At 41.2% G+C, this 18,539-nt stretch overlaps 1 protein-coding gene across 6 annotated transcripts in view; it reads right to left on the bottom strand.

Moving 5' to 3' along the window:
• Positions 1-18,539, bottom strand: part of LOC308121044 (neurexin-1a-like) — a 242,416-nt gene that overhangs the window by 93,564 nt on the left and 130,313 nt on the right. For 2 of the 6 annotated variants that reach the window (XM_080482071.1, XM_080482068.1), the window contains exon 1: positions 7,664-8,740. The exons of 2 other annotated variants lie outside the window; for them this stretch is intronic. In XM_080482071.1, coding sequence (XP_080338197.1) covers positions 7,664-7,904 — 241 coding nt within the window. In that variant the 5' untranslated portion in view covers positions 7,905-8,740. Of the gene's footprint in view, positions 1-7,663; positions 8,741-18,539 lie in introns of those variants that run through there. 2 more of the 6 variants (XM_080482070.1, XM_080482069.1) reach the window with 2 other exon arrangements.

Raw genomic sequence — 18,539 nt, forward strand, 5'->3', positions numbered from 1 at the left:
AAGTCCTCAGTTAGTCATGTCAAGTATAGATTAGTTAAAGGTTATCCATGCACAATGCAATAAGGTGTGCTAGAAATATTTTATGATTCAATACATGTCCCCCTTCTTAAACAGAAACGCTGACATGACTGATCAAACGCACCTCTGACATGCAAACAACACATTATTGTCATGAGATGGACTTCAATCATTGAGTCGGCGGGGGCGTTTATGCAGTTTTCAATAAATTTTAAATCAATGCATCATCCTGTCGCAGCCCTTCACCATATTTTATCTTTACACCGCTCTGAAGAGATAAGACTTCACCTCATCATGAGGCGGCCCCGGGGTAACCATACCAGCCAGCCGTGTTCTTCATTGCAGGAAACCATCAATTCATGGTCGAGGCAAAGTTTTACCCTCTGGGCGGGTAACATTATGCCATGAATGCTCACTCGACCAGTGTCACTCACACCCTCATGCCCCCTCCTCCGCCACACTCACTTCCCCTAAGTCCTGGATGATACATGAGCCTCTGCCTTGTGGAGCAGAATGGTCCATCCAGGCAGAGCTGACAAGACCCAGTGTCTTAATGGAGCAATACACCAAACGGGCCCTTTGTTACCCTGACCAGCTGCATATCTGCCTCCCCCGCCAACAGCCTTGGCTCTGATAGAAGTGTCTCACAGTATCGACAGCTTCTAATTTACTCTCTCATCATCACTTGCCTCATTTGCTCCTCTGACACAATGCTCCCTTTCTCTCATTTGGGGTCAGCCATTTTGTTTGCCAGCAATTTGGTGATTAGATTTTTATTTCTTTTTTTTTTTTTCTGCATACAGTGTTTCATTTGAGCGCCAGCCAGAAGACAAATCAAAGTTAGACTTAAAGAAAATCAAGCATCAGTGGGAGAATCCACTTTTTAATTTTTTGCAGTTAAAAGCCTGTTTGACTGATTTTGAGCCATCAGACATCAGTGCATTTATTCAGTTTGAGTGTGTCTGTGTGATGCGCCGAACATCACAGATTCCAAATGGCCTCTAGAAGCTGTTGTCTTCTCTATTAAGGAGCCAACAGATGTGGAGTATGACTGCAATTCTAATTACTGAAAAAGACAAGTGTGGGGTATAATTACACAGTAGAAGTGAGGCAGAAAAAACAGGCACCGAGGCCAAAGCTCTGATCTGAGACCAGAGACAACGCTGGCTGCCCATCACCGTATGCAGCCCAAACTGCATCAGCACAAATACTGCTCTCACACAGACTGTGCTTTCAGAACAGACTAAGCTACCAAGCGACACTGAATATAATCCAACATTAGCACCCTTCAGCATGTGCTGTACCTGCTTAATAACACCATGCTGGTGGTACATGTGGAGTTATTTTTTATTTTATTTTTTTTTTCCTTTCAATTTTTTAACACATAAGCCAAAGAATGAATTGTCTAATTTATTGAGCCGCTATTTAGCTCCAAGCAATGTCCATGCCTTATAAAAGTGGGAAATAAATATCACTTTGAAGAATACAGTGTTAAACACATCTGGGTAATCAATACAGTGTTGGTGTAAAGATGGACAAAAGCATTTCAGATGCAACACAACATCTGTTGAATTAAAATATATCAGAGCTTGCCAAACAAAAATGCAGTTAACCTTTTCATTAAATTGCTTAATTTTCAAGTCATCCCTATAAGACAATGGCTTGCTTTTTTTATTGTTCCTCCAAGCCATCCCCAGGGGACAACGAGCACGCCTTGGCCTTAATTGTGGGATTAAACATCTGGTTTGCTTATTACTGAGTGGCCTCGCTTTGTAAGTAAACCGGCTAAGTGGTGAGATGTTATATAATTAGCTGAATATCTTATGGAAATCACTCCATACAGTAAAGCAGATCGAGAGAAGATCAAGAGAAACTTATCAGCATAAATAAACATACATGTGACGATGTGCCGAGGTAGGCAAGAGGGAGTTTCCTCGTGCACCCGAGCGACTGCCTTTGCAATTTACACACAGCCTTATCAACAAGCGATGCAGAAGCACCACACGAGACCCGTACTGCCCCTCTATCTTACACCGACGCCACGTATCTACCAACAAATAAATGTACAAAGAGAGAGAAAAAAAAAAAAATGTGCGTGGGTATGCATTGTGTTTCTACACTCTGTTGCGAAATATATGCTAATATTAGCTTGCACTTAGGTGTTAGGCAGGCGTGTTTTTATCAGCCCTTGCCAGCAGGCCTGAGGCTCTAAGAGATGGAAGGAGCAATGAGGAAGGTGAAATCCCACACAATCCTATTAGAGTGGATTAGGGGGCAGCTTTCTTTCTGTTGTCACTCTGCTGCAGGTGAGCAATTGTAAATTGCAAAAAAAAAAAAAAGAATAAAGAAAGAATTGTTATGACATGCCTGGGTCATTCAGAGGCCCACCTATTGTGACCAAGGCCAGTCATTTATTATTATTTTTTTTTTAAAACCTTTACTTAAGACAACCATTAAGCCAATATACACGATATTGAAGTTGTGAGATAATGATTTGTGAATAAACTCGGGATAATTACAGCGCTGTCAATCAAGACACCCACGCCGAAGGAGGAAATGGAGAGATAGAGTTTTGTTATTCTAAAACAGCCAAGTGAAATTTAAGTAAAGGTTCAATATCGATAGGATGATCAATGGTAATCATACATTTCCGGCTTCTGCAAGAAACTCATCCATTGCAGTTTCCCTTGTGGTTGGTGTTAGCAGGTTGCAAAGGTTAAACGATTCTATCCTCCATGTGCTGTTTTTTTTTTTTTTTTTTTTTTTTTTAACTCCTCCAATCTTTCCTTGAATCAATCAGTCCATTATTACAGGAGCTGTCACTGTACTACTGTACATTCTGGATATTTTTTGGGAGCTTTCAAGGGTGCACTTTTCTTTATGACGGATTTTCAAAATTCTTCTAGTCCGTTACATTATCGAAATTTTTTTTTTTCTTCTTTTCATATGCACATTAGTATAGCTACATCAACGAACCACATTCACACTTGGTGACAATAGTTCAAAGTGACTGAGGAGATGAAAGGCGATTGGGTTTGAGTGTTGCTCTTTGTGTATGCAGCCAGCTTGTGTGCAGTTCTGAGGTAATGTGCATGAGTGTGTGCATGTCCAGGCTTGACTGGCACAGAAAAAGCTCCCACTGCTTCATTATGATGACAGAGAATGAAGCTTCTCTGGGGTGAGTGAACTCAATTCAGATTAGATTAAAAAAAAGACGAAGTGGGCTTTTGCATTCTTGATCTCCCATTTATTTATTTCAATTTATTATATTCATTATTTTTTCTTTTATGTGCCCTCTCTCCTGAGGAAATGAAGAGGCATTTACGGAGTCAATCAAAATGGACTGTGGAGAACTATTTAAGCTGTTTTCATTAGCATCTTTAACACTCTGACCTGCAACACAGCTGCAACACTCCTCCACGCTTCATGATTTAGATGTGGCCGTTGTAATAGATCCAAAGGTAAACTGCAACAATTTTACAGATAATGTAGAAACAATTCAATTTCACACATCCCACATTTGTGATGAAATATTTTATATAACATCTTCCTCTGACTTCTATCAGAGGCATCACTAGCGGAGCTGCACAGTGCTTAGCAAACATCCCAAACTAAAGTCCAAACTGGGCTATGCAGATGAAGGTTGCACGTTCTCTCTGCATATCTCACAGTGGTATTATGCCATTATTAATTGTGTCTTTGCCAGTTGTGCATGTACGAAATCAATGTTGCAGACTGATGATGTTTATGCTGCTATTCTGCAGTTGAGTTACTTCCTGTTCTGTACAAAACAATGAGCTTCATTAATCACAGATTATCCATAGCACTCACTACTGGCTGGAGAAATAATCATTGAATCTGCATCTAACAAAGCCAGGGGTGTAAACAGAGAGAAAAGATAGATGAAATAGAGAGATGTGAGAAGAAAAATAAAGTTGGTGTTTATGATGAATCACTAAGGGCCCTGTGGGTGAAGAGCCCCCTGACTCAAACTCATCCAGGACCTATGGAAGTGAGGGCTGCAGACATCCCCTAGAGTCAACGGAGGGTTTCTTTATTTTCTTTCCATCTATATCTTCCAAGTCTCTAATCCGAAACTGGACACATTACTCAGCCAACCTCTCGCTGCCCACTGCACGCACAGTCAGGTCTCATTTCCATTCATGCCAAGCATAGCCTGGTCACCACTGAAACCACACAGACCACTGCAGGCGCAAAAATGCTGCCCACTCTGTCTGCTTGGATGGGTTCAGCAGACCAGCCAGGGCGCTGGGGGTAGGTTAGGCATCGTGGTCGAGAAGAGATGAAGTGCAGAGAGAAGGAAATAAAAAAAAACAAAACAGGGAGGAATACAGAGCAAGACCAAGCAACCAGCACAGGATGCAAGTAGGTTAAAGACCTAAAGCACACACCAATAAAAAGAGGGTGTTTGTGTTCTCAGAGGAAGAAGAGAATGAAATGACTGCAATCTACCGTCTCGCTATCATGGGTCAATAACTGCCTATGCTCCCTCTAGAGCAGAGGAACATGTACTCAGATCCTTATCAGGGCAGCTATCATCTCTGCTGCCTCACAGAAGCAAAGATACTGTCATCCTCACACTATCGCAGAATGACATCAGCTCAGAGACATGGGAGTAATTATATTATACAAGCCCACAACACACCGGCAGCAAGCCGACACTGGAGAACAACCGCTCTCTCCTTAATCTCCTTCATTTCCCCCCTTTCTTTTTTCTGTCTTTGCTTGCCTCATCGATGTTCATTGTATAGCTTTCCTGCAGTTCTCCCTTTCCTCATCTGTTCCGTACAGCGGCAACAGCAATCGCAAGCGATGGTCCCTAATCTGTTCAACCATTAGCTCTGAAGCTGGAGAACGCTCAAATTGATTCTAATCACTTAAATTGCTTCACAGACTTTGATCAAGCTGCAGAGTTTTGAGATACAAAAAGGATATGCGCAGTTGTTGACGTGGCAGGTGTTGTGTGGGGTCTAGCCTCAGGCATGATAAGGATATTGCATACTCGCCATGCATGTAGAAGCTGGCCTGTCCTGTATAAAAACACATGGGCTTTGAGTCTGAGAGTATGACATGCTTACACTGTATATACACAAACACAAGGCGGAGTAATCGAGCAAGAATGTGATAGGGAGTGTACATATAGCTCAGACCTCATTAAACTGAACCATTCGTACCTTTTGTGTTTGTCAATAGAACTTAGTGGAAAATCTACAGGAATGCCAAGAAAGTCAATATTCTCATCAACTATGGATGCATGGTTTAAATTGAAAAATACATTTTTTCTTTCTTCTTAATCAAATAATTTCATCTATCCTCTTTCAATGAATGAGGACATCAGGTACAAATGAAAATATGATAACCTAGTTAGGCAGTATATCGAGCACCATATCCAGCCCTGGGAAAGAACACTCTCACCTCTGGGAGTCTATCCATGATGAATGATACGTCTGCTACTCAGACTTGATACTGTCTGAACCTCATTACTGCGAGCCCTAAACAAACAATGCATCACACTCCAACTCAATTTCATACATCCTGACCATGGTAATTTTCTTCTTCTTTCTACATAAATCAATGACAGATGCTCAAGTTCAATACAAAGAAAACAAAGGTTGTTTTCTCTTATAGTATGCCAATACATGCCGTATCGAGTAGTGTGCACTTTCCTGTGAAATCACTTACGAGGAATTATGCAGTAATATCATGAGAATGCTTGAGCGCAATAGATGAATTGCCTTTCAAGAGAGGGCCAGAAATAACTAAATGCATCTCCATAAGAAGTGAAAAAGGTGCATTTTGATGAGAGAGAAAGGGGCAATTTGCATATAGAACTAAGTGTCAGCAATCTATTAACTTTTGTCTGATCATTTGAGACCATGTTAAATGCACTGTGACAATAGTGAAAGACACATATAGTTCCATTGGTACTGGAAACAGGATTTGATTTTAACACCAACTGTGACAACAAAAGCTCAGAGGGAAAATGATGGAGGCACATAAATAATGATAAAGACAAACTCCTTCAAAAGAATTAGGCCATTTTGTGTTGTTTTAACATCAGAAATATAAAAACAAACAGACTTGACAGGCTACAAGGCCTGAATCCATAAAGTCGTCAGGAAAAAGTGGCGCTTCAGATGTTTAATTGCTGCAGTGAACAGACACCCCATGTGAAGAGAAAGACCTGTGAAAATCAAACCGATTGTGACATAGTTACAGCAACAGCACCGGGGCTCCACAACAGCAGGCTTTGTCCTGGAGACACGTGCCATGTTGTACAAGCACGCCTCCCAGTTTGCATTTATGCGCCCTCTGTACTGATCAACCAAACATTCTGTCATGTTAGTGAGAAAGCACTTTCTTTGGCCTCTTGCACGTACATACATGTGATCACAGAGAAAACAAGAAGCCAGAAACAACTACGAATATTGAGCCAAGGAATCTGCCTGGAGCCCCACATGCCACCCAGGTCCTTGGGGGGAAAGCTGAGTTTTGTCTGCTCCAGACGGGTCACGGCAGAGTGGCCTAATTGCCTCTGTTGTTGTCTCAGTAGGCCGGCAAAGCTCCCATCTCCCTCATCATCACTGAGGAGCACTGACTCCCTTGTTTGCACAGGTCTAGCTATGCGCAGTGATCCGGGACTCTGCCTCGTTTCCCAGTGTCCAATAAAAAAAACATGTTTAAAAATACCGGCATCACTCTGTGACAAAGTCGTTCCTTACAAATTGAAGCTTTGTACTATGAAAGTTTCATGTCTAGAGTATTCGGTTAGTCACAGAGGAGATTTGTCATACATTGTTAAACACTGTCTACTAAGTGAGAACCAGGATACCTTAGCATTACGTCAGTGTTACACCACTACTGATTACGTCACTCTAAAATGCCTGTGCAGTAAGATAACCAAAAAAATATATATATATATTATTTAGACATTGCTGACCAAATGCATCTATAACAAACATCACTACCAGAAATGTGTTCTGTGTGTAAAACCCACAGAATGAATTCAGACACCAAAAGTAAAAGAAACCAACAAACAAACTGCTATATTTGTCACATCATTATTGCACAAGCCGTGTAGAAAGAAATTATCCTGCAGTCCAACATTAATATTGATATCTTGTCATAGACTGTCCTTTTTTTTTTTCATTCCTCCTTTCACTCCATGAGCATGTGTCCTGAACTTTCGTGCTGCATGGGGGTAAAAGGGCCTCATCAAGCTGGGCAGGGGCCAGAAGCAGATCAACACCCCGCAGAGCTGGAGGCAGCACATCTTTGTCTATCCCACAACACCCAGGGGCAACTTGCAACACCACAATGTTCTAATCCTGTCTAATCTGGACACAGCGGAGCATCTGGAGATAGGGATATGGCTAATCTCACACATGGAGGGCACTTTGCTGAGACAGAAAAAAGGGGGTGGGTCTAAACTACACCCGGACTGAAAGAGCAGTATGTCTAACGTCAGTCATTTTTAGGGTCAAAGTGAAACAAATGAGTGAAGGCTTGAATCAGAAGCGAGAAAAGATGGACGAAAGACCAGGTGTCACAACTAAATGCACTGCTGCTCAGGAAGTTAATGCACACACAATAGGCAATATTGGGAATATAAAGAAATACTTACTGTGCCCTGCTCTTAGAGATGCAGGTGATCTGTGGATAGCAATAGGCACAATATGGTGTCGCTTGTTTCCATGGGAGAGGTGAATTTGATGGAGGCTCTCCACAGCACCTGGGTCTGAACCTGCCACAAAACCCAGGGCAATGATCCACAAGGCCAGATGGCTGAGAGAAGCTGAATTCCGGTTTAGGGTCTCTGCTACGGGCCTCAAAGGAACAAACTGTGTCCTCCAGCCCCTAAACATCTTCCCGGAGTGGCCGGATGAGGCTTCAGATTAAGATGGAACTTTTGTCAGCGTTACAGCCCCATAACTTCTCACCTTGCCAAATCTCAGTGCAGCCAGAGAAACACACAGATCCACAGGGAAAGAAAAAGAATTAAAAAAAAACAAAAAACCAAAAGGGACACCACACAAAATGTCGGTTGCTGAGGAAAGAGCCTCTTGCTGTCCTCTGGGTTATTAAATCCAAAGCAGCACTCCGGTAGGTAGAAAAGTATCATAAATCATACAAAAACTACTAAAAACATTCACTCAAGAAATCAGGGCAACCGCAAACAGAAAATCAGAGCTTGATGCAATTCTTGTAGTTTCCTTTTTCTCTGTCTCTTGATCCTTTGTAAAGTCTTCACCAAATTAGAAACATCTTTTTTTTTCTCCCCCAAAATCTGCCAATATTCCAAAAGATGACTTGTTAGGAGAAGAGGAATGCCTTCTTAGAAAAAGGTTAGTAGCATCTGTGCAAAGTGAATTTCTTCAAAAACCAAGACAGGCATTCTGAGTTTCCCTCCTTTTCCTCCTCCAGTGGTCTCAAAGGATGCCCAGAGGAACGGGACCATAGTTAAATCCCGGCATCATTTGCATGGATCGGACAGCTGCAGCAGTGCGCGGTAGACTGCGCGGTTGCACCTGTAAGTTCTGCCAAGTAGCACGCCCGTTCCCCATCTAGAGATATCTGCTCTCAGTGAGACCGAGCGATAGGAGCGACAGCACCTGGGAGAGCAGCCCTGGGCAGGAACACACACTCGCACACAGGCAGCATCGGCAGCGCCGTTCCAGAAGATGTGCGCAAGAGGAAGAAGGGAGAGAGGAGGAGGAGAGGGAGGAGAGGGAGGAGGAGGAGGACTGAGGGAGGGAGGGAGGGAGGGAGGGAGGGGGGGAGCGCCTCAACAGCCAGCCAGGACGCGGGAGGGAGAGTGGCTATGCAAATGGGCAGCATTCACATAGCGAATCACTGGAGCCTGAGTGCATTGCAGAGGAAGAGCCTATTTAGGCAGAAAAGCAGGAATTGAAGCTATGTCCCCCAGCCCTGATTCCTTTCACAGGCTCGCTCCACTCTCCCAGTTCAGCCCTTTTTCTATCCACTTTTCTGTGTGGACATCCTTCAGTGGCAAAAAAAGAAAGGGCAGAGAAGCAAACGGCACTGCGGGATAGCCTGGATTCATTCCTGTTTCTACTGTTATCTCTTAGTATTCATCCTCTTCTTTCAGTCGCTCTCATTTATTGTCCTCACTTGCTTTTCTTTTACCGACTGTAATTTCAGAGAACTTATGTGATAATAGTCCTGTAGATATATATAAATAAAAAGTTGAGTCACACCGCCCAATCTAATTTGTGTCTCTCCATTGGCTAAGAAAAGTGCTTCCCATAGTTTCAAAACCTTCTGGACCCTGTAGACTGCCATTGGCAGGGTGTTACAAATGATGAGGCTGCAGCTCATAAAATGTGAGCAACTCTTTCCCCTTTTTTTCTTTACTTCTCTCTCACAACATACAAACACACTTATGCAACCTTGCACGTGCACGCATGCACACACAGTGCCGGAGCCTCCCAGTTGGACACTGTCCACAGAAAGGGGTTCGGAATCGGAGCAAGTCTGCTAACAAAAGACCATTTCTCACAAGAGAGGAATGGCTGATTGCAGACTCAGTCGTGCAGCGGGGTTACAGGAATGTAGGGAACATGTGGACATAAAAGCATTGCTGATAAACACAATCTGGTTCAGCTGGGAAGTGTGCTCAGTGTTCAGAGTTCAGGACTGGAGAGTGCAAGGCTCAGCTGCAGTGTGCCTGCTTCTGTTTTTCTGTTTGCATGCCTGGCTCTTCGACACCCCCACTCCTCATTTCCCCCACCCCAAAAAAACACTGTGTTCTAAGCTGAAGAAGAAGAAGAAAAAGAAGAAGAAGAAGAAGAAGAAGCAAAGAAAAAAAAAAAACCTTTAAGCACCGCTGAGCTGATCTTTACGGTTTACAGGGAATACACAAGCATTTCATGCCCAAAGAAAGCCAACTTAGCCAGCGTGACATAGAGGATAATATGTTCTTCATTTCTTTTTTCAGTTGACTGTTCACATCCAGACAAGGCAAGAAGCCTTAAGGAGAACACAATACAATTGAATGAACATTAACGATAAACATTTGAAATGATGCATTTTCAGGACATGTGCAAACAAGGATCTGTCATAAGCATTTGGCTGCGGCAATTTGAATTTGAATGTAGGAACTGATCAGGACAGACATTTTATTGTTATAAGATGAACATAACCAGTTAAATGACTATAATCTGCCATCTGGCACAAGGACAGATGAGGATACTTCCTATTTTCTCCGTTGTAACTGGTATTCTGCTCATACATGGCAGTAAAAGAAGGAAAAATAGCTAAAGCGCAAAACAGATGCTGCACACATCAGGCAATGGTGCTGTACTCACCTTGTGGAATCTCAATAACTGGGTGCAGCCACCTGGTGCTAAGAAGTCAGCAGCACGGAACCACTGTTCAGTTCTCATTTGCAATGGTGAAAAGGAATGTTCCTGCTGAATCTGTTTACACTTTTATAATTATCAGCAGTGCAATCTGCATAATTACATCTAATAGGCAATATATCAGAGCTGCTTGCCAAGGACAACGACCTGACTTAATATGTCCTTAAATGCAAACTTTCACAGTGGAACAAAATAAGTAGTAGACTCATAAATATATATTGGGGTAAATGAAGATGTAATACTGTCAGAGTTTTCTTAAGCCTGAGAAAATGGGCCTTTAGTATTGCAACACCTCAAGTTAATGACATCAGCAGTGAGGTGAGACTTTTATCAAGGGTTATCATTACTTACTTGTTCATGTGCGCCCCCAAGTGGTAAAACTCGAAACTGCATTAAAGGTGTGTCGGTTCATGAAAAAATCCTGCAGCTTTTGTCTGACATATCTAGCTTCGGAAAAGTATTTTTGAATACTAACGGATATAAAAATGCAATCATGTGTGGTGAGTTTCAATCTGCACACGAGCTGTGGTTCTAATCAAATCCTATAAGATCCCCTCAACTAGAATAGCATTAAGCTTCAGGAGGGTGTCCTTTGCATCTGTCTTTTTTTCTTCACAAATTGGATGACTAAAGTATGAGAAGCCTGAAAGACCGAAGCCATGCTTATAGCTTCAGGGAACTCACTCCCAACTCAATTCCTGCTGCCTGCACAAAAGCAAACACCTGAGATTGTGACTTAAACTAATTACCACAAGCAAAATGTGCTTGTTTTTGCTCATTTATTTGTCATATGTCTTCTTGATAAAGTCAAAAATGCCTCGTATTTGTTTTTATTTAGGACCCAAAGGATACCATTGTTTGCTGCATGTGATACTTTAAGCACATTTTCCTCTATACTCTAGCTTTTTTGTTTCTCATTAATGCGTGTGGAGTCATGCCACATCTGACAAGTACAAAGGAAAAAAAAGAAGGTAAAAACTCTTTTTGGAGAGTGTGGCTGACTATTCCTCCCCACCACTGCGAAGTGATCACCGAGAGGAGAAGAGATTTGTCTTGAACGTACTAATCCCTTGGAGAGAAAAAAAACCTAAAAAAAAAACCTATAAAAGGACAAGAGACGGCCTCTGTTAGTCACTTAAGGCTGCAACCACAGTGCGATGAGCTGATGAGCTGATATTTGGAGGGCTGGAGGGAAACTGCAGAGAGAGCAGCAGATGGGTGGTCTAAGAGTACCTGACCCAACCGGAGCAAGGCCTTTAAATCAGTTGAAGAGCCATCAGGCGTCACTTTATCACACATGGAGAGACCATTAGAGAGGAACAGATACTTAGAGCTACTTTGACAACAGTGTTTCTCCTCCAGAGCCACTTTTACATTTACTGTCTGCAATATATATATATATATATAAATAAAATAATTAGAAAATATTTCCTCAGCAGGTGCATGCTGTTGTATTAGGTACAACTGCTGGCTTGCAACAAATGAAGCATGCAGGTTAAGTCATGCACAAACCAGGTATACCGGTTGTGTGCTGGAGAGACACATCTGTGTTAGACTCAACACCATATGGGTCCCTATGAAAGGGAGCATTTGGAGGGCTGTATCCCTAGAGTATACTGTACACTGGCAGGGAGAAACAAAAACAAAAAACACAGTGTTGTGAGAAGAGATGTAACTAATACAGTTTATGTGATAAAAATGATCACATATCAATATTATCCCAACACATATATTTGAAATGTACTGATATTAATTACATCTATAACTATGTCAATTCTGAAAGTAAAAACACCACAGCTTAAAAATATGTATTTTATAGTGGTTTGGTTACTATTCCAAATAATGTCACAATGAGACTTACTCTAAGCTTAAGCTTAAAAATAGAACTACATCTGCACTTTGCACTTTAGACTTTGTCTGTATACAGTTCACTAAGAATAAACCTGTGTTGAACATGGAGACAGTGTTTGCCCGCATTCAAAAAAAAACCCTGATACGAACAGTGACTGAGATGCAACGGTATCTTTTTGCTTCCAATGCACATAGACAATCATATTATATGATTAAAAAAACTACTAAAGATTGAACCTCTTCAGGTTTGCACTTTGGTAATAATTGTTCAATCTTTCAAAATAATATATGGCAGTGCTGAATGAACAAACAACCAACTGTGACTGGAGAAATTCAGATTTCTTGTTTGATGCACACAAGCAAACATGTCATGTAGCAGCTCTACGACACTCTAGCGACACAAAGACAGGTATTCAGCACTAACGTTCCCAATAAACAGACTATAGAATATTATAACCAAGGTCTTAATATCATAGAAAGGTTTGAGGGAATCTCAAACATTGCTTATCCAAACAAGCATCACAAAGAGTACAGAGCGAGAGACGGCCGAGCACACAATGCACTGATGCTAATGCGTGCAAGTGCATGGAAATAGAACCACAGCGCTGTCTTAGTCATCCCGAGATGTGACATGATAAGAGCAGATAGATATATGGAGCCAGCACTCAATACAAACACACAAGCTGTACAGTGGTTCAGAACAGCGGTAGGCCAGAGTGTCAATGCTGTTTGTGTTAACAGAGGATGCTACAGCAAGGTGCCTGTTAGTCAGATTATTATAGTTTGTCAGCTCTTGTAACCAAGTTTGACATCTGCAGATCAAGCAAGCATCAAGCTGCTCATTATTTCCGGGTTCAGCATTTCCTTCCAGCAGATGAGCAACAAAGAATGCGATTTCACAATGAATGAACTATCACATGAAGTTATCATGTTAAAAATGGAAGAAGTAGATCATATGTTCATGTAAGATAAAGAAAAAAAAGTAAAAATCTGCAATTGTCAGAGTTTATGTGAAGCACAGCAGTCGTCGTGCACCGCTAAGAGATTTGTGTTGCAAACACTGCTCATTATGCAAGCTGTGAAAGCAACATAAATAACAGCCCTCAAGCTGATAAAACAGCCCACTAATAGGAAATAATGCACATTTAGTGTTGTAAAATCAAATCTGCAAATGGCAGTGCATGGTGCAGTAATGGAATGACTTCATTTTCACTTAGAGCAAAAAAAAATAGAAAAAAAAAGAAAAAAAAGAAACAAAACTCCACATCATCCTCGTTCATCCCAACACTAATTCTGCTTCAATTGACTCAGGCTTTCTAACAGATTTAATGGAGCTACCAAAAGAATAGCCATTTATAAAAAAAAAATTTTTTTTTTTTTTTTTAAAAAGCCTATAATTTTATGATAGTATTAATAATGGAAGCTACTCTGCTCCTTTCTCTTTTCTTCTTTCTTTTTCAGTATTTACGTACTGCAGCACTTTTATTTAGACATGAAGGCTTTTCAGCAAGTGGCACGGTAATGTGTTGTAAAAGTATGCATATTGCTCGGGCTCGTTCAACATAATGCAGAAATCGCTCTGCACTGCAATTCATCATCATAAATACACTGTGGCACAGCTATAACCAAATAATGACAGTGTTTTTCCCCCCTTCTGTACAAACCCCCCCCCCAAACAAAACATTATTAACATGCACACATGCATGTACACACAGCGTATATCAAGGCTTTTTTTACATGGCTGGAGCAGACCCAAACATATATAGGAGATAAACAGATGGAATTTTGTTTGCATTGCACATTGAGCTGATTGTGTAGCCAATAGGCTCCTTTTGCACTTTTCACTCACTGGATTCTGCCGGCAAGGGACGCTTTGGAATATGACTGATGTGACCAACTGGCATTTTCTTTCCCCTCCTAATGCACAAATGATGTCACAATGGCAATATTAATTTCCATAAACCTATTTAAATACACATTAAGATCTAGCGCAGAGGGAATAACATTCAAAAATCCTTGTACATGAGTGCAGAAAAACGGTTGCATGCATGAGTTATGAATGTGTCACTGTGCAGGCCTGCGTTTGTGTGTGCGTGCATGCGAGCGTGTGTGCTTGATGTCGATGATGTGTCTCAGAATGCAAAAACCAAATCCTAACTGTCAGTGAGAGAGCGAGGGGGTCACAGGTCGGCAGCTTTCTTTGGGCTTTCTCTCGATCTCCCCTGACAGTTCCCAAGATGCAGTGGGCCACCAGGGCACCTTGCGTGTCTCTGTCTGTCCGTCTTTCCTAAAATCTTTCCCAAGTAGATCAGTTCCCCTTCTCAGAGCGCTTCATCCTGAGCAGGTCAAGGACAGACTGTTTCTTTACAGGAGTCCACAGCTTTGTTAATTAAAACGCTGTTCTCTTCACCAGCTAACTGGAACAACGAGAGATATTAGTCTGACAAGAATGTTCTTTTCCTGATTATGAATGTACGTCTAAACAAACTGCCAACACTTTTTTTTTCAACAGCTGCTTCCCTTTTCATGAATAAATCCACTGAATTATTCCTTTTAAAGTAGACTTAAAGGAAACAGTTCTACATTTTCTTTGTAGAGATACAGTTGCTCTAATTTTGACTTGGTTTAGACAGCATGACATAGAAAATATCGTTTTTTGTCCATACAAACACACTCAAAGCTAGTGCCGGGAGTCAAGTAATAATTTGTTTGCATAAAACTGTGCATTAAAAACATAGGCTTTCTACACAAAGTTTAACTGAAGAGCACTGCAATGCCTTGCTGTCCTTTTCTAGCACCCTTCATTCAAAGTGCTCTTTAAACTTCATTGTACTTCAATCACATGACATCCAAGGTCGAACACACTTCAAGCTTCTACCACAGTGTATTTTTCAGTCCTATCTTCATTTTTTTTTTTTTTTCAATCAATAAAAACAAATGGACGAAACAGGAATCGAAAAAAAATAATAATAATAAGAGGCTCCTTGGTCTCTCGCGGCTCATAATGCAGATTTTTCAGCAAGCTCTCCACTCAAAGCCGTTGTGTTGAAGAAGCGAGATGTGCCGACTGAAGAAATATCGTGCTGCCGAGTTAAAACTTCATGTGAAGCCGTGAAAGCCACCACAGTGCAACTCCAACAAAAGAAACCAAGCTGAGGAAAGCTCTAAATGAATAATACGTTTGATGAGCGAAAAGCCAGCAGTGAGCACACAAAGCAGTATGCCCACTTCAACTACTGGACATTTGGAACAAGGCAGCTGCTGTGGCAGGTTGCAACGTTTTTTTTTTCTTTCATTTCTTATTCTGATCAAATTTGACAGTTTACGCTGCTGTTACATGGCCACATTAACTGTGCTGTCTTGCAATGAAATTGTAAAGATTTTTCGGCGAACTAAGAAATTGTAACGCGCCATTCAATTTCATCTAGTCTTTCAGTACAAAATATAAAGTCTGTGTTCGTCATGGTGATAAACATCACATGACTGCACCAGGGTCTGAGACAAAGCCATGCTGATTCCTCCAGGGTATGTAGAGCCATTCAAGTCAAAGTAAGGATGTGGTTTATGAATGGCCAAGTGCCTCAAGCAAAGCACGCAATGTCTGGGCATCCATCAGTCCATCTTCTCTGCCTGCTTTCCTTCAGAGTAAGAATGAAACTCAGAGGGGAACCGGAGCCTCGCCCAGCCAACAACAGGAACAAAACTGCCAATTGGAAAACTTAACGGTCCACCACAGGGCGAACACAGACAAAATGATACACCTGTGCTTAATTTAGACGCGCCGGTTAAGATAACAAGAAAGTCTTTAGACTTTGGGAGGAAAGTGGAGCATATAGATAAAATGGTGACGGAGAGAGAACATGCAAGCTCGGATTATGTCGCTTACTTGTAAAAAGCATGTCAGTAAAAAATTTAATTGTTCATTGTATTTCCTCCCACCTTTACAAAATCAAAGAATGAGCATATTCCTTACGATGGTGTGTTTCAGTTGCTTCTTTCCTGGATTATGTGACTTGCATGTTTGCAACCGGTTGAGCTTTAAAGGCCCGGCTGGTGGATGAACAGTGGTGACCCGTCTGCCGTGGTCCTCTACAGCTACTTAAGGTTTAATATAGTGTTTTGCGGAAAGGCTTTTGTTATTAACTGTGCTCGGGCGGCCATTAGTACACTGTCTCCGTCCCAGCGCTGAGACGTCGTATGTCCTGTCCAAAATATATGTCAAGCCCAGTAAGCAGGTTTCTTCTCGAACCCATTGAGTAAAGACGGCTCTATTACTGCTACTCTCTTTGGCTGAGGCAATGACTGATGTGTGTGTGTGTGTGTGTGTGTGTGTGTGTGTGTGTGTGTGTGTGTGTGTGTGTGTGTGTGTGTGTGTGTGTGTGTGTGTGTGTGTGTGTGTGTGTGTGTGCTGTCTGCAGATAAGATGGGATTTGATTAGTGCCACACATAAAATCTGCCCCATGCACATGATCTTCAGAAGTTAGTCGAGTTCAAGGACAATTCGAATGGCTAAGTTCTATTGACCCCCCCTCCCAGAGAGCGAGTGGAGCATTTGCATTGTCTCAGGCTTTAGTGCATATTGTTAGTATTTCTTGGAGCACACAGCTCTGCTCAGACATACTAAATAGTTGTTTGTTTGCTACAGAGACTGGCTGGATAGAACCTCTTGAGACAAGTTGGTTCATTTCCTATTTCCAATGTGACAGCATTTTACAAGTTCTTGGGGCTCTTATAGCTATACTGCAGGGATGGTAGATGGCCTGTAATCAGGAATGGAGAGCAATAAAGTGGAAATTCTTTCTGCATTGAAGCAGAGTTTTCAGCTGTATGAGCATTTCTTTTTCTTCGTTTCTTTCTCCTTATAGATCTTACATTTTCATTATGATTGAAATCTTTCATTGAGAGGATTTTAATCTATCTCTCCACTTATGTATATAGCATAACTACATACTGCGTATCAAGACTTGTTTTCAACTTCGTCAAACGAGACAACAGCATGGAAAAGATACAATATCTGTCGTTCCATCAGGGCAGTTCATCAACAACAGATGAAAAGAGAGTAAAACAGTGAACAAGGCTGAAACAGAGTACAGAAATAGAATCGGTTCACAGTGAAAACATACATACAGACAGAAAGACAGACAAACTGAACTCAGTGATACCAGAGAGCAGACACGATAATTATCACTGTCTGATCGACTGAATGGTTGATGCCATGAACTCTACTCACCGCAGACAATTCCTATCAAACTTATGCACATCAAACACTAGATATAGTGCACGAAAGCTTTCGCTCATTTAATTTGTCTAACTACTGAGATATACTAAATCTGTACTGAATCCCTCCTGATCTGCTTTTGAGTATGAGGCTTGAATATTGGATTTGGAGTTTCTTCAGCGTTGGAATACATACCGGAACAATAATAGAAAATATTTGTGTATTCATCCACTCTCTTTTTACAGTAATTGCAACAGCAAGTAACCCCATCTCCCATCAAGACCGTCGAGGTCTTTTAGTTTATGTCTAGTTTTTATGCTATCCTGACATCTACAAGATTTGAAGTGGAGTCGCCCACACCTATAGTCAATACTAATCTATACACAGTTTATGCTGTTCATGACAGAAAGCTGGAGTAACTTGGAAAACCAAAACAAGCACAGGAAGAACATGCAGATTTTATATAGAAAGGACTTAGGATGGGTTTGAGCTTGAATCTTTTGAACAGTGTTGATCCTACTGTGACATTTTACATCTTAAAATAATAATGTCCCTCAGCCTCTAACGTTTACTGCTTGCAATTTCTAGAATTAATCTTCTTTTTCGCTTAAAACAAATGTTTTCAGACTCTGAAATAATTCACGAAACGTCAACGGGAGCCATCAAAAGTTTTTTTTTTTTTTTTTTTTGTTAAAGTTAAGTTGAAGCAAGTATTGTTTGTTTCTTTTATCAAGGATATTTAAGCTTGGTAGCACATTTCTCCCGGGTGTCATGTTCGATAGTCTGAGTTTATGAGAGAAGGGAATATTCAGAGTGTCAGTGTATCACCCAGCAGGATAGTTTAGCTGATACTCTGCATCAACACTTTAATTAGTATTGTGTTGTTAAAAAAAAACAAACAAAAAAAAACAACAGCTTCTTATTTCCTGTCAACATGCCCCTCTGGGCTACCAATTAATAAAAAACACCTCAAGGATTAGATTCTCACCACTGCACTGCAATGAGATCCAGATGAGATTCTGATTGGAGAAGAGATTACACTGAAGACA

The sequence above is a fragment of the Lipophrys pholis genome (genome assembly GCF_963383615.2).
Source record: "Lipophrys pholis genome assembly, chromosome: 15".
Taxonomy (NCBI): Eukaryota; Metazoa; Chordata; class Actinopteri; order Blenniiformes; family Blenniidae; genus Lipophrys; species Lipophrys pholis.